We start from the raw sequence: 16,544 nt of genomic DNA, 5'->3' as shown, positions 1-16,544 counted from the left end.
TATGTTTTGCTCAAACCTATACATGAGTTGTGCATATACAATCTTTTAAAAGGAGCAGATTTAATTTATTATTTTCTTCAATGATTTTAGTGCTGGGTTTGTGTTGGTGAACTAGGAGATTTTTTTGTTAATTCACTTAGTATACAGATCTTTCTAGGTTTTGTTGAATGAGCTATGCTGAGTTCAACCAATTTCATTAATACTGATTGCTGTCTCCCACTGCCTTATAATGCTGACAAATAGCAGCATCTGAAAAAATTACAAATCAAATCTGCTCCTTTTGAAAGAATGAGCAAACAAAATATTTAGTAGTTAACAGTGACAGTTGTTCACATATTGCCCCTAAGTCTTGCTGTCCTGGTAACACCATTGCTATGCATGTGGAGCACAGATACAGTTGCATAAGAAATAATTTTGCGGTCAGCGGCAAAGTGACAGTGCTCACTGCTGACCTCAAAGAAAGCTGCACACAAACTTTTCGCGGTCTCTGTGGCGTGGATTTCCCTTTTCCCAATGTTAATTTCATTCTTGCGCCAATTATAGGGGATCTCTGACATCGAGCAATATTGATGTCATCAAGCAGGCTAGGCAGCCAGTCACATTGAAGGATTCTCACAGACAGCAAACCAGGAAGTAACAAGCAGGTTTTTATCATTCACTTTTTCTAATTTTACAGAAAGCGAACTAAAGATTGGGACATACACATGGGATTAAGGTAGAAGCTGAAATCTCATAAACAAACTGTAAAAAAATAAAAAATAAATTTTATTAAAATTATAGAGTTTTTTTATGGAATGGAAAAATTTGACATTCCACAAATATAAAATTCGTTTTTCAGGGCCAGAGAGGGTGTTTAGCAGTAATTGTGACTCAGTATACCGTTAAAAACTCAGTTACACCTCATTCAATAAAGCTTAACTTTTTCAAGGTTTTTTACAGTGAGAATAGAGCGTAAAAAGTGGACGTTCACATCAAATCAAGTGATTTCTAATTGATTCCATCTGCAAGGACTTCAACAGCCCACTCTGTGGAGGAATGGGGAATCACTGACAGCAACTTCAGGATTTCCGTGTTTAAGTGCGCATGTGCAGACTCCATACATTGCTGTCAGTTTTACAGAGTAATGACAGTGTGTGCTGACAGTTTTGCCATCAGTACAACTGCAAATTCCAGGCCAATGATACTGATGGTATTGGATTAAGGTCAGTTGAGTTCAATTTCAATTTTGTTCCTACTGGGCACAGATCTACAACACATAGAAACATAGAAGATAGGAGCAGAAGATAGGAGCAGGAGTAGGTCATTCGGCCCCTCGAGCCTGTTCTGCCATTTAATGAGATCATGGCTGAACATCCAAATTCAGTACCCTGTCCCTGCTTTCTCCCCATATCCCTTGATCCCTTTAGCCTTAAGAAATATATCTAACTCCTTCTTGAATATTATATTTAATAAGTTGGCCTCAACTGCCTTCTGTGGTAGAGAATTCCACAGGTTCACCACTCTTTGGGTGAAGAAATTCCTCCTCATCTCAGTCCTAAATGGCTTACCCCTTATCCTTAGACTGTGACCCCTGGTTCTGGACTCCCCCGCCATCAGGAACATCCTTCCTGCATCTAGTCTGTCTAGTCCTGTTAGAATTTTATAAGTTTCAATGAGATCCCCTCTCATTCTTCTAAACTCGAGCGAATGTAAGCCTAATTGACCCAATCTCTCCTCATACGTCATTCCTGCCATCCCAGGTATCAGTCTGGTGAATCTTCGCTGCACTCCCTCCATGGCAAGAACATCCTTCCTCAGATAAGGTGACCAAAACTGCACACAATACTCAAGGTGTGGTCTCACTAAGGCCCTGTACAACTGCAGCAAGACATCCTTGCTCCTGTACTTGAATCCTCTCGCTATGAAGGCCAACATACCATTTGCCTTCTTAACCGCCTGCTGCACCTGCATGCTTACCTTCAGGGCCTGGTGCACAAGGACACCCAGGTCTCGTTGCACTTCCCTTTCTCCCAATCTATTGCCGTTCAGATAATAATCTGCCTTCCTGTTTTTGCCACCAAAATAGATAACCTCGCATTTATCCACATTATACAGCATCTGCCATGCTTCTGCCCAATCACCCAACCTGTCCAAATCATACTGGAGTTTCTCTGCATCCTCCTCACAGCACACATGCCCACCCAGCTTTGTGCCATCTGCAAACACAAAGCTATCCATAATTTGGCACAAATTGTCAGTGAATTGACTCACTTGGGTGTCTGGCATTGGGACATGGAAAGGTACGATTGATGGTGCTCTATCTCAGGTTGGAATCAAGGCACATTTTTGAAGAATAGAAAATACATTATTGTGGCTCTAAACTAGGTCATATCTGCTATCTAGTAGATGGGCACTAATGCACACAAAAAGAGATGTAGATATAACTATAATTTTGTGGTGTTGGGAAAGGGAGGGGAAGCAGATTTTACAATACCTGCTGGAATTATTCCTCTATATTGAGGTATTCTGTAATGATTATCTTGCATTGTAGCCTATAAGAGCTGATTTGAAATCAAACTCCCATTCTGGTAAAATGATTGGGATATGATTATACCAGGTTCATAAATAAGAGAAGCAGAATAGTGTAATAGCAGCTAGAATTGTCACCAATTATGTTTATGATAAAAATTGTTAAAATTAAATATTGTATGCCATACAGATGAGGAGGCCCCAGGTTTAATTTCTGATGTGTGTTGAGTTAGCTGATATTGGCTTGGATGGTAGAAGGGGCACTGAAATTGGCTTCTGTGCACGTGGCATTAAGAGGATTGTGCTCCCAATTATTGTCCAAGAGATCCTTGTTTGTAAATGCAAGTGTGGGCACTGGGTCAGAACAGGATCGGGCTACTGTTGATGCTCCCTGTGAGCCTGCTGATCCTCACTGTCTTGGTTCAAACATGAAAAGCAGCCACTTGGACGAGGTACTGTAGAGTGACCGGTGTCTGTAAACTTTACTTCAGGAAAGTTATCTTTAGAAGAGGAATCAAAAAAAAATTTCCATTGGCAATTGCATTTCCGTAGTTCTTGGCAGCCAATATGTTGGTTGTGGAAACTGAGATTTCAGAACAGGCTGTTCCAGTAACTGAACTTGCTTCAGCTCATTGCATTTGCTAGTTGAAAAGAAAACTTTAATTCTACAAGGCTTTAAGCTTCTTTTACAAACATTAGCCAGTGGCTTCCAGCTGAATATTTTTTTAGTGGTCAGACCAAAAACTTAATGGGAAGCCCAGAGTTTTGGTAGCACAAAATTCAAACCACATGATCAAAACAGTTACAGTATTTATTTTGGCCTTTTGTACAATATCAACTACAGGAAACTTTTTTTTATCCGGCACGGACAGGACCGACATGGTGCCGGTTCATCAAAAATTCCGGATAACCGAACGCTATAGTAAAAGATAGGGAGAGCTGACAGCTCCATATAAAGCAACAAACCCTGTTGCTTAGCAACAAGTGTAGAACAATGGCCACAAGTTCCAAGCGTCTCTGTAGCTTAGCAACAGCTGCAGCCACACCCTTGCACAGCACAGATGGAAGAAGGCAAATACATATGAAGTAAAACCTACTCCTGAATTTTGCCGGTTAACCGAGAGTTCCGGTTATTTAGGTGCCGGTAAATCGAAAGTTTCCTGTACAAGAAATGTTCGTCTGATTTATTTATTTCAAATAGACTTATTTCAAGTCACTGTGTCTAGGGTCACCTAACTCCAATAAATACCATTTTAGGCAGCCAGTTACATATTTTTTTTAAAAAGGCTAGACTGGAGCCAGATATGTAGCATCGGAGGTCATTGTGAACCAGGGTGCCTGTGGTAACTGGGGGAGAATTGTTACACGTTAGGTGAAAATCTTAGACACAGTAAGTTGAGTCCTGTTGCAGCCACTTAACAAAATAAAGCCTTCATGCTTTGCAAGTATACCTGTGAAAATCAGTTCTAGAGGTTCTTGATAGAAATTTAAATAATTACGTGAAGTGTAATTATTATTCCACAAAATGTTAGGTGAGGAGTTTTACTTTTATCAATAAATACATTGTGATGTTTCACTGTACAATGAGGTACAGTATATCAAAAATAAACAACTGTAGTGACTGTCTACTCTTTCCCTTTAGCATTTTATAATGGAGGCAGAATCTCACAAGTCACCGATGGCAGAAGAGAATGCCCCCTGCAATGGCGATGCCCCTTCAAAGGCAGCAGAGCTTCAATTACAAGCCTCCCCCAAAGCACAGACATATGTGTGCACATTGAGTCCACATCTGATTGCTAAGGCACAAGAAGAACTTCAAGAGAAACCTGAATGGAGACTCCGGGATGTGCAGGCCCTGAGAGACATGATTTTAAAGGAAGCACCGAATCTAAAAACCCGTTTGGACGATGCCTTTTTACTGCGTTTTCTCAGAGCTCGCAAGTTTGATTATGACAGGGCGTTGAAGCTTTTAGTGAATTACCATGCAAGCCAAAGGACTTGGCCTGAGGTGTTTACAAATTTGAGGCCATCTGCAATAAAACATGTGCTAGACTCTGGATTTCTTACTGTTCTGCCTTATCCTGATCCACTCGGTCGATGTATCTTGGTAATTCGACCAGGTAAATTAACAGAACTGAGTGAGGACTTATTTGCAAAACATGAAGCAGAGTGTTAATGTTCTATTGAAGACCATATCATTATTCAATCTTAAATTTAAAAGAAAAAATCCAGGGTGTGCGATGGCAGGATTTCAATCAAGCTAATTGGATTGGATAGATGGCGCTATTCCAGTCCTATAAATAAGGAGAGGATCTTTGTGCTGAACCAGAATAGCACTTCGTGACATTACTACCAGCTGATGAAACTTTTATATAATTAAATTTATAGGATTATTAGTTACAGATCAGCAACGTGCCTCCGGCATTCATTGGTAGCAGAATCTTCAGTAGTACAATACTACTGCTGACAATTAGCAGATATAATTCTACATCCTCTCTTCTGTTTACTCTTTACTTGACAACAATAATTAAAAGCAGAGATGCACTCCGCTACCTTCATTGTGGATGGGCTATGTGCTTCTTCCTATTTGCAGTTTGACTCACTTTGCAAGGCAGTGATTTACAAGGACAGATGTAATAGGATCACTGTTAATCTGTTACTCTTACTGACCTGAAGGCATCACAGATGCTTGTAGGGCAATTGAGAGTGCGCTGCCTTAACCACTTTAGATTTAAAATAACAATGTTTTATTGAAGCAGTTCCCTTGGGAGCAATGAAGACAAGTTTTTTAAAATTAAAATACTGTACAAAGAAATTTGATCCCTATACTTTTTTGTTTTCTCTATTTATGGTCTGCTTTCTAAATGTTTAGTTTGATCTGCTTTGCTGTAAATTATGTATTTCTATATCTGTCCTTTTTAGCTCAGATTCTTCCTCCTGTGTTTCTTTTTGCAATTTCCATTGTACAGAGTCCCCAATATCTGACTGAAGGGAATAACAAAGTATTTTGTCTATACCTGGGATTAAACTGGGGCCTATCAGTAATCCCCACACATCAGTGAGGGTTCTTATACTCAATTGGTTGGCTGGCCACAGTAAAATAGCATGTGGAGAGCTCTGTATAAACTTCATACCTACACTTTACATCTCTTAAGATCTTTAAAGGAGTTCTGTAACACTCTTTAAGAACTTATTATTTGCTCCTGGGATTTTTCTCACAGGTGTTAAAATGTCAAAGAACACAACCTGGGAAAAAAATCACCATTATCTGAATTCAAATTAATAGTTACCAATCATAGTACTGTAGATATATGAATGTACTGCATGGAAAATTAGAGATCTAATTGTACCAATTTATTTTAGAAATGTTTCTATATTGTCTTTTCATGTGGAGTATGGAAGAAACGTTCATGGTCTGGGTTTCTTAAATTATATGTTGGCCGATCAAAGGGATACTGTATTCTTGAGTGTAAGTTAATGTGCTTTACAGTGACAGTTAAACACATAACTACTAAATGCCTCTTTTACATTGTTCTAGGAAAATGGAAGATTGCTGATTATCCCATCACAGAAAACATTCGTGCCATTTATATAACATTAGAGAAGCTTGTTCAGTCAGAAGAGAATCAGGTGAATGGAATTGTCATCCTTGCAGACTACAGTGGAGTTACCTTGTCCCAAGCTGCACAACTCGGTCCATTCATGGCCAAAAAGGTCATTGGAATTCTTCAGGTAAATATAGAATAGATCAATTGTTTTCAGGGCTTTAATGTTTTTTCCAGCATTAGGCAGAGCTGCCACAGACCTTGATGTGCCTCATCCATGGATTTTCATATTTCTCTTTTTCTGTCAATATGGCATATAAAATTTAACCTTTCTTAAGAAATGAAGTCATAAGAACGTAAGATGTAGGAGCAGGAGTAGGCCATTTGGCCCTTCAATAAGATCATGGCTGATCTGATCTTGGCCTCAACTCCACTTTCCTGCCCATTCCCCATAACCCTTGACTCCCCTATAGTTCAAAAATCTGTCGATCTCTACTTTAAATATATTCAATGACCCAGCCTCCATAGCTCTCTGGGGTAGAGAATTCCAAAGATTCACGACCCTCTGAGAAAAGAAATTCCTCCTCATCTCCGTTTTAAATGGGCGACCCCTTATTCTGAAACTATGCCCCCTAGTTCTAGGTTCCCCCATGAGGGGAAACATCCTCTCTGCATCTACCCTGTCAAACCCCCTCAGAATCTTATATGTTTCAATAAGATCACCACTCATTCTTCTAAACTCCAATGAGTATAGGCCCAACCTGCTCAACCTTTCTTTATAAGAAAACCCCTTCATCTCAGGAATCAACCTAGTGAACCTTCTCTGAACTGCCTTCAATGCAAGTATATCCCTTCTTAAATAAGGAGACCAAAACTGTATGCAATACTCCAGTTGTGGTCTCGCCAACGCCCTGTACAGTTGTAATAGGACTTCCCTACTTTTATACTCCATTCCCTTTGCAATAAAGGCCAACATTCCATTTGCCTTCCTAATTACTTGCTGTACCTGCGTGCTAACTTTTTGTGTTTCATGTACAAGGGCCCCAGATCCCTCTGTACCACAGCATTTTGTAGTCTCTCTCCATTTTAAATAATAATTTGCTTTTTATTCTTCCTACCAAAGTGGATAACCTCACATTTTCCCACATTATACTCCATCTGCCAGATGTTTGCCCACTCACTTAACCTGTCTATATGCCTTTGCAGATTCTTTGTGTCCTCTTCACAACTTGCTTTCCCACCTATCTTTGTATCATCAGCAAATTTGGCTACATTACAATCAGTCCCTTCATCTAAGTCATTAATATAGATTTTAAAAAGTTGAGGCCCCAGCACTGATCCCTGTGGCATCCCACTAGTTACAGTTTTCCAAACTGAAAATGACCCATTTATCCTGACTCTCTGTTTTCTGTTAGTTAGCCAATCCTCTATCCATGGTAATATATTACCCCCAACCCCGTGAGCTCTTATCTTGTACAGTAACCTTTTATGTGGCACCTTCTCAAAGGTCTTATGGAAATCCAAATACACTACATCTACTGGTTCCCCTTTATCCACCCTGCTCGTTACATCCTTAAAGAACTCTAGCAAATTTGTCAAACATGATTTCCCTTTCATAAAACCATGCTGACTCTGCTTGATTGTACTATGATTTTCTAAATGTCCTGCTACTACTTCCTTAATAATGGACTCCAGCATTTTCCCCAGTGACAGATGTTAGGCTAACTGGTCTATAGTTTCCTGCTTTCTGTTTCCCTCCTGTCTTGCATAGGGGCGTTACATTTGCGGTTTTCCAATCCGCTGGGACCTCTCCAGAAACCAGGCAAGATTACAACCAATGCATCCACTATCACTGCAGCCACTTCTTTTAAGACCCTAGGATGCAGGCCATCAGGTCCAGGGGACTTATCCACCTGTGTGGATTCTTTAACCATTTGAGGCAGAGCAGTCCAGTATCATTTCAAGAAACATATTTAACTGCTTCTGCTCCCCTTATAGACCTTACATTTTATCCTTGGTGAATTTAGGCCAACTACAAGAATTATGTTTAATAGAAACATAGAAGATAGGAGCAGGAGTAGGCCATTCGGCCCGTCGCGCCTGCTCCATTCAATGAGATCATGGCTGATCGTCCAAATTCAGTACCCTGTCCCTGCCTTCTCTCCATATCCCTTGATCCCTTTAACCTTAAGAAATATATCCACCTCCTTCTTGAATATATTTAATGAATTGGCCTCTACTGCCGCCTTTGGTAGAGAACTCCACAGGTTCACCACTCTCTGGGTGAAGAAATTCCTCCTCATCTCTATCCTAAATGGCTTACCCCTTATCCTTAGATTGTGACCCCTGGTTCTGGACTCCCCGACCATCGGGAACATCCTTCCAGCATCTAGTCTGTCTAGTCCTGTTAGAATTTTGTAAGTTTCGATGAGATCCCCTCTCATTCTTCTAAACTCCAGCGAGTACAAGCCCAATCGACTCGATCTCTCCTCATACGTCATTCCTGCCATCCCAGGTATCAGCCTGGTGAATCTTCGCTGCACTCCTTCCATGGCAAGAACATCCTTCCGCAGATAAGGCGACCAAAACCGCACACAATACCCCAGATGTGGTCTCACTAAGGCCCTGTACAACTGCAGCAATGCATCCTTGTTCTTGTACTCAAACCCTCTCGCTACGAAGGCCAACAAACCATTTGCCTTCTTAACGCCTGCTGCACCTGCATGCTTACTTTCAGCGACTGGTGCACAAGGACGCCCAGGTCTTGTTGCACTTCCCCTTCTCCCAATCTATTGCCATTCAAATAATAATCTGCCTTCCTGTTTTTGACACCAAAGTGGATAACCTCGCATTTATCCATGTTATATTGCATCTGCCATGCTTCTGCCCAATCACCCAACCTACCCAAATCATACTGGAGTTTCTCGGCATCCTCCTCACAGCACACACGCCCACCCAGCTTTGTGTCGTCTGCAAACTTGGAGATATTACATCTAGTTCCCTCATCCAGATCATTAATATATATTGGGCCAGAAATTAGGATCGGGTGCTTGCCGCGTGTGCAAGCCCCCGATCTGTACTCACCCTGCACGCTGACATCTGAAGCCCGGGCCTGCTTGCATTTCCTGTCACAGGCCCGGTTCAGATGTCGGCGCGATGTGCTTACCTGATCCAGCAGCGTAGTTAGTGCGATGTGCCGGCTGGGATCAGGTGAGCACCCTGCAGCCAATCGGGAGGGGAAACTCATTCATGAGTTTGATAGTAAAGACTGTCAAACTCATAAAGTACGGGCGCCCAAAAGACTACTTTAACTTTAATTAACATTTTAAAAAGCATCCCAATAATTAAATAAACTATAAATAATTTTTAAAACTATTTAAAACAATTAATAAAATTTTTGAATTTTTTTTTTCACGATTTCAGGTCTAAAAATAAACTTACCTTACTGTAAAGTCCTTAAAAACAATGAAGCTGTGGAAAAAATGTAATAATTTTAAATATTAGACCACTTACCTTCAAGAATCCACTGCTTACGCCTCCTTTTTTCATTTCCAAAAAGTTCAGTCCCTTGCACACGCGCAAACCTGTCTAAACGAAGGAACTTCCAACGGGCCCACACGTCAGTACACCGTCCGTACTCACGCGTTGGGACCGGAATTACTGGCCCATTGTGAATAGCTGGGGTCCAAGGACCGATCCCTGCGGTACCCCACTAGTCACTGCCTGCCACTCGGAAAAAGAGCCGTTTATTCCAACTCTTTGCTTTCTGTCTGCCAACCAGTTCTGTATCCAAGTCAATACCTTGCCCCCAATCCCATGTGCCTTAATTTTACACGCTAATCTTTTATGCGGGACCTTATCGAAAGCCTTTTGAAAATCCAAATATACCACATCCACTGGTTCTCCCTTATCTATTTTACCAGTTACATCCTCAAAAAATTCCAGTAGATTAGTCAAGCACGATTTACCTTTTGTAAAGCCATGTTGACTTTGTCTGATCCGGTCACTTTTTTCCCCAAGTGCTCTGCTATTACATCCTTTATAATGGACGCTAGCATTTTCCCCACTACCGATGTCAGGCTTACCGGCCTGTAATTCCCCGTTTTCTCTCTACCACCCTTTTTGAACAGTGGGGTAACATTAGCTACCCGCCAATCCATGGGTACTGTTCCAGAGTCTATCGAATTTTGGAAGATGACCAGCAATGCAGCTACTATTTCTAGGGCCACTTCCTTAAGTACCCTAGGATGTAGATTATCAGGCCCTGGGGATTTATCGGCCTTCAATCCCATCAATTTCCCTAACACCATTTCCCTACAAATACTGATTTCTATCAGTTCCTCCCTGTCATTAGATCCTGTGTTCCCCGACATCCTTGGGAGGTTATTTGTGTCCTCCTTTGTGAAGACAGAACCAAAGTATGTATTTAATTGGTCTGCCATTTCCTTGTTCTCCATTTATAAATTCCCCTGATTCTGACTGCAAGGGACCTATGCTTGACTTCACCAATCTTTTTCTCTTCACATATCTATAAAAGCTTTTACAGTCAGTTTTTATGTTCCCTGCAAGCTTACTCTCATACTCTATTTTCCCCCTCTTAATTAATCCCTTTGTCCTCCTTTGTTGAATCCTAAACTGCTCCCAATCCTCAGGGTTACTGCTTTTTCTGGCCAATTTATATGTCCTCTCCTTGGATCTTATGCTATCCCTAATTTCCCTTGTTAGCCACGGTTGAGTCACCTTTTTTTTATTTTTATGCCAAACAGGGATGAACAAAATCTGTAGTTCATCCATGCGATCTTTGAATGTTTGCCATTGCCCATCCACCGTCAACCCTTTGAGTGTCATTTCCCAATCAATCCTACCCAACTCGCACCTCAAACCATCGTAGTCCCCTTTATTTAAATTCAGGACCCTTGTCTCCGAGTCAACTATTTCACTCTCCATCTTCATGAAGAATTCGATCATATTATGATCGCTCTGACCCAAGGGGCCTCGCACAACAAGATTGCTAATTAATCCTTTCTCATTACATAATACGCAGTCTAAGATGGCCTGATCTCTAGTTGGTTCCTCGACATATTGGTCCAGGAAACCATCCCGTATACACTCCAGGAATTCCTCCTCCACAGTATTGTTACTAATTTGGTTAGCCCAATCTATATGTACATTAAAGTCACCCATGATAACTGCTGTGCCCTTATTGCACGCTTCTCTAATTTCCTGTTTAATGCCATCCCCGACTTCCGCATTACTGTTTGGAAGTCTATATACCACTCCCACTAACGCTTTCTGCCCCTTGGTATTTTTCAGTTCTACCCATACAGATTGTACATCAGAGCTAATATCCTTCCTTTCAATTGTGTTAATCCCCTCTTTAACCAGCAATGCTACCCCACCTCCTTTTCCTTTTTGCCTATCTTTCCTGAATATTGAATGCCCCTGGATATTGAGTTCCCAGCCTTGGCCACCCTGGAGCCATGTTTCCGTAATCCCAATCATATCATATTCGTTTACCTCTATTTGCGCAGCTAATTCATCCACCTTATTACGAATGCTCCTTGCATTAAGACACAACGCCTTCAGGCTTGGTTTTTTTAACGCTCTTAGATCTTTCAGAATTATTATTTACTGTGGCCATGTTTGATTTAAACCCTTGATTTCTCTGCCTGCCACTTTTGTTTTTCTCCTTCCTGTCTTTTTCTTTTATCCTTGTTTCCCTTTCCTCTGTCTCTCCGCTCAGGTTCCCAACCCCCCTGCCATTTTAGTTTAAACCCTCCTCCAGAGCATTAGCAAACACTCCCCCATGGACATCGGTCCCGGCCCTGCCCAGGTGCAAACCGTCCGTTTTGTACTGGTCCCGCCTCCCCCAGAACCGGTTCCAGTGTCCCAGGAATTTGAATCCCTCCCCCTTGCACCATTCCTCTAGCCACATATTCATCTGAAATATATTTCTATTTCTACTCTGCCTAGCACGTGGCACTGGTAGCAATCCTGAGATTACTACCTTTTGAGGTCCTATTTTTTAATTTACCTCCTAACTCCCTATATTCAGCTTTTAGGACTTCATCCTGGTTTTTACCTATATCGTTGGTACCTATATGCACCACAACAACTGGCTGTTCACCCTCCCCTTCCAAAATATTCTGCAGCCACTCTGAGCCATCCTTGACCCTTGCACCCGGGAGGCAACACACCATCCTGGAGTCTCGTTTGCGGCCACAGAAATGCCTATCTATTCCCCTTACAATAGAATCCCCTATCACTATAGCTCTCCCAGTCTTTTTCCTCCCGTCCTGTGCAGCAGAGCCACCCCTGGTGCCAGGCAGTTGGCTGCTGCTGCTTCCCCTGGTAAACCATCCCTCCCATCAGTATCCAAAGCGGTATATCTGTTTGAGAGGGGGATGGCCACAGGGGACCCCTGCACTACCTGCCTGCGCCTACTACTCTGCCTGTTGGTCACCCATTCCCTCTCTGCCTGTGCCACCTTTACCTGCGGAGTGACCAACTGATGAAACGTGCTATTCACGACGTCCTCAGCATCGCGAATGGTCCAGTATATATCCAATCGCTGCTCCAGCACCGTAATGTGGTCTGCCAGTAGCTGCAGCTGGACACACTTCCTGCACACGTAGTTGTCAGGGACACAGGAAGTGTCCCTGAGTTCCCACATAGCGCAGGAGGAGCATACCGCGGCACCGGGCTGTCCTGCCATGACTTAATTTAATTTGAATTAATTAAAGGGTAACAAATGAATGCCACCAATTTCTCTACAGTTAAATGATATATTTAAGGGCTCTGGTTTACAAACTATCCCCGCTACACCACAGCGACCTTAAAAACTATAAATCACAGAGTTAAAGTTTTAAAAAGAGAGAAATACTCACCAACCAATCACTTACCTGCTGTGTGGTGACGTCACACCTCGATTACTTTTTACTTCTTTCCCTCTGAGATTGGAGATTAGTAGGCCTACCCGCGCTCGGGCTTACCTTTTTATACTCGCTGCCGCTCGGGTTCCCGCCGCTGCCGCACTGAGGCCTACCCGCGCTTGGGCTTACCTTTTTATACTCGCCGCCGCTCGGGTTCCCGCCGCTGCCGCACTGAGGCCTACCAGCGCTCGGGCTTACCTTTTTATACTCACCGCTGCTCGGGTTCCCGCCGCTGCCGCACTGAGGCCTACCCGCGCTCGGGCTTACCTTTTTATACTTACCGCCGATCAGGTTCCTGCCGCTGCCGTACTGAGGCCTACCCGCGCTCGGGCTTACCTTTTTATACTCGCTGCCGCTTGGGTTCCCGCCACTGCCGCACTGAGGCCTACCTGCGCTCGGGCTTACCTTTTTATACTCGCTGTCGCTTGGGTTCCCGCCGCTGCCGCACTGAGGCCTACCAGCGCTCGGGCTTACCTATTTATACTGCCGCCGCTCGGATTCCCGCCGCTGCTGCACTTTTGCCGCAATCTTTGACACTTTTCCCTTCTAAAGTTCCAGATCTAACCTTCCACCTTGACTTGGTAGCCTATAATCGATCCCAGTAATTACTTTTTCCTTTTTAATGCCACTTGCCTTGCTCCACAATGTTACACTTTGTCTGCATCTGATATAGATTTCTGCATCTCAGACGTGTCCTCGTTCTCAAAAGCTACATCCCTCCCAGTTTATTTTTTCTGTTTAGAGAGAGCAATTTACATCATTCTAAATTCACCCCCTCCCCAGTCCAAGTCCTTATTTTATCAAGTTCTGTGACACGTATGTTATCATGGTTTCCTGCCCTCGAGTGTCAGCTTGGCTCAGTTGGTGGTACTCTTGCCTCTGAATCAAAGTTGTGGGTTCAAGCCCCACTGCAGACTTGAGCGCATAATCTAGGCTAAAACTTTAATGTTGTATGGAGGGAGTTCTGCATTGCTGGAAGCACCATCTTTCAGTTGAAATATTAAATCAAGGATCTGTCTGCCTGACCGGGTAGACACTAAAGTTCCCTTGACACCAATCAAAGAAGAGCAAGGAATTCTCTTAACCACCATTTGTAAGATCCCAGAGGGACCCTGGTTCCAAATGATTCAAGGTTGACCCATATTGGGGACAGTGATTTAACTTTATTCAGCACATGCAAGACTATAATACATTACTGTATTTGAGCAGCAGTTTACAGAGAATAATGACGACTTATATTACCCCGTTATCCTCTGGGTAAAAGTGCAACTTGTGACTAAGCTACATTCTGTGTCTTGTCTTTTGTCTCTCTTTGTCTCCTGGGTATCTCCTTGATTCTTCCTGAAATCTTCTACTCTTTCTGAAATCTTCCACATTTAATTCTTACACACAATTATAAATCAATTACTGATGATTATAAGATATGAATGATTATGAGACATTAAACAAGTATTCTAAATACAACGAATCCATGATAATCTTACACATTCCTCCTTCAACTAACATCACCAAAAACAGATTATCAGGTCATTCATTCATTTGCTATTTATTGGACCTTCCTGTGTGCAAATTAACTGCCATATTTGACTACATAACACTGACTGCACTTTAAAAGTTATGCATTGATTGTAAAGTGCGTTGGACTTAGTAAGGCACTATATAAATACAAGTTCTCCCAAACATAAACCTCTAGATTCCCGATTTTATTCTCAAGACTTCTAGTAGCTGTGTCCCCCTATTCCCTAACCTAAGCTGGTTTTCATTCAGGCATTACCCTCCCATGTGTTCATATTCTGCCCACTTTCTTGTTCGAACACTGTCTGCAATCAAACTGCTGTCTATCAACCCTACTTCTCTTCTATAATAGCTAGCCTCTGTATTCTTTCTAGCTACAAACATTCATTTTCCATTGTTTATAATCTGATATATTTACCCCTCCACTCTCTGCAAAAACATTCAGTCCATTTCAGTTGAAGCCTAACCAATTCCCTCATCACAGAATTAATCCCAGTATTCTCAGAAACTGTCCTTTCTGCACTATCTCTCAAGCCCTGCATTGACCTATCTGATCCCTGTCTGTTGATCTGGCTCAGCATAAACCACTGAAAGTAATCCTGAAATTACTATCTTTGAGCTCTTGTTCTTTAATCTAGCACATACCTCCTCAAAGTCCATCCTACTATTTACTATTCCATTGGTTCCTACATGAATCATGCGTTTCAACTGGTTCTCCTCCCTAGTTTTTTTAACCATTGCATTATGCCCTTCACACTGACACCTAAGAGCCAACACATTGTTTGTGACTTTCAGCTATAGCTGCAACCTGAATGTCTATTTCCCACAATTACTACTTGCCTATTGCTCATTTTTGTTCCTATGGGTAACCCTTTACTCCATGGTGCTGTGGTGCTGCTCCTGATTACCCTCCCCATGTCAGTATTTGTACATATTATATCTACTGGACAAGTTAGGACTCTCGGGGGTTTATTATACTGGTGATTCGTATCCTCTCCTCATACTTTTCCTGCATCTGGTCACCCAGTCCCTTTTCTCTGCTTCATTATCTCAACTTGGCCCACAAACTGTGGAGTGGCCATCTTCTGTTACTTAAATTCCAACCCTATGTTCCAGAATGTAATCAGCTGGTTCTCGATCTCTGCATTCCTCTACGCAAGCAACAAAACCATCTGACACTTCATGTATCGGTACTCTTCAGGGTTTCCCCTGTAGCTCCAGGGTAGCCCACATAATGCATATTGCACACATCATGAGCTCACCCTCTCATGTTGCCATTCCTGTACTCGTAGCTGCAGTCCGACTCACTTGCTATTTTTTACATCATGCTTTTGATAACCTCTGGCTCATTTTACTAGCTTAATGCGGGTTTTAAAATTGATGTGTTATAATATACAAATTTAAACACAACCTGCTAAATATAATTAACTGACAAACCTTCATCTGTTATTGGTCTGAAGTAACTGCTGCTCATTGGTCCCTGGTAATTGCATAACTAACCAATAACATCACAATCACAAATTGGCATTAATTTCAACTGCTTTTCCTCTGGTGACACAAAACCTTCAAAAATGTCTAAACAGGGTCATAAGTATAGAACATAAATTAGTGCCCAAGATGTCTTTCTATTCATTATAAATTAATAGATATGCAGCACAGCAAGTGAGCAATGGAAAGCAGGAAATATAGCTAGACAATATATATACTTACGTGTGTGTATTTTATTTATATATATATAGATATATATTATATATCTATATATATAAAGCGGCTCTTCTGTCTGTCTGTCCCGATGTCTGTCTGTCCGTCCGTGTTCTATACGTTTGAAAGTTACAGAGCGTACCGACGCGCGCGTCGCCTCAAAAGAAAGCTTGCGATTCCGGACCGGTCATAGGCCTATTTACCTTTCGGCCGGACAAAAATCGCGCCCGCGGTATCCGAAAAACGTTCAGCGTTCCGCTCATTAGCATCTCATTAGCGACCGTGTGACGTCGAGGTCGACCAATCGTACGGCGGGTTCCTGGCGCGTGCCATCCTACAGTTG

At 42.2% G+C, this 16,544-nt stretch overlaps 1 protein-coding gene across 2 annotated transcripts in view; it reads left to right on the top strand.

Moving 5' to 3' along the window:
• ttpal (tocopherol (alpha) transfer protein-like) overlaps positions 1-16,544 on the top strand; it is a 39,163-nt gene that overhangs the window by 3,382 nt on the left and 19,237 nt on the right. The window contains exons 2-5 of one of the 2 annotated variants that reach the window (XM_086005362.1): positions 544-644; positions 940-1,202; positions 4,151-4,628; positions 6,047-6,240. In XM_086005362.1, the coding sequence (XP_085861488.1) occupies positions 4,160-4,628; positions 6,047-6,240 (663 nt within the window). In that variant the 5' untranslated portion in view covers positions 544-644; positions 940-1,202; positions 4,151-4,159. The remainder of the gene's footprint in view (positions 1-543; positions 645-939; positions 1,203-4,150; positions 4,629-6,046; positions 6,241-16,544) is intronic. The other variant, XM_086005363.1, reaches the window with a different exon arrangement.

Source organism: Somniosus microcephalus, chromosome 13 (assembly GCF_052327205.1).
Source record: "Somniosus microcephalus isolate GS21.2 chromosome 13, FLI_Smic_1.0, whole genome shotgun sequence".
In the NCBI taxonomy this organism is placed as follows: Eukaryota; Metazoa; Chordata; class Chondrichthyes; order Squaliformes; family Somniosidae; genus Somniosus; species Somniosus microcephalus.
Note: the sequence above shows the minus strand (reverse complement) of the source record. Positions and strands in the feature narration are given on the sequence as shown.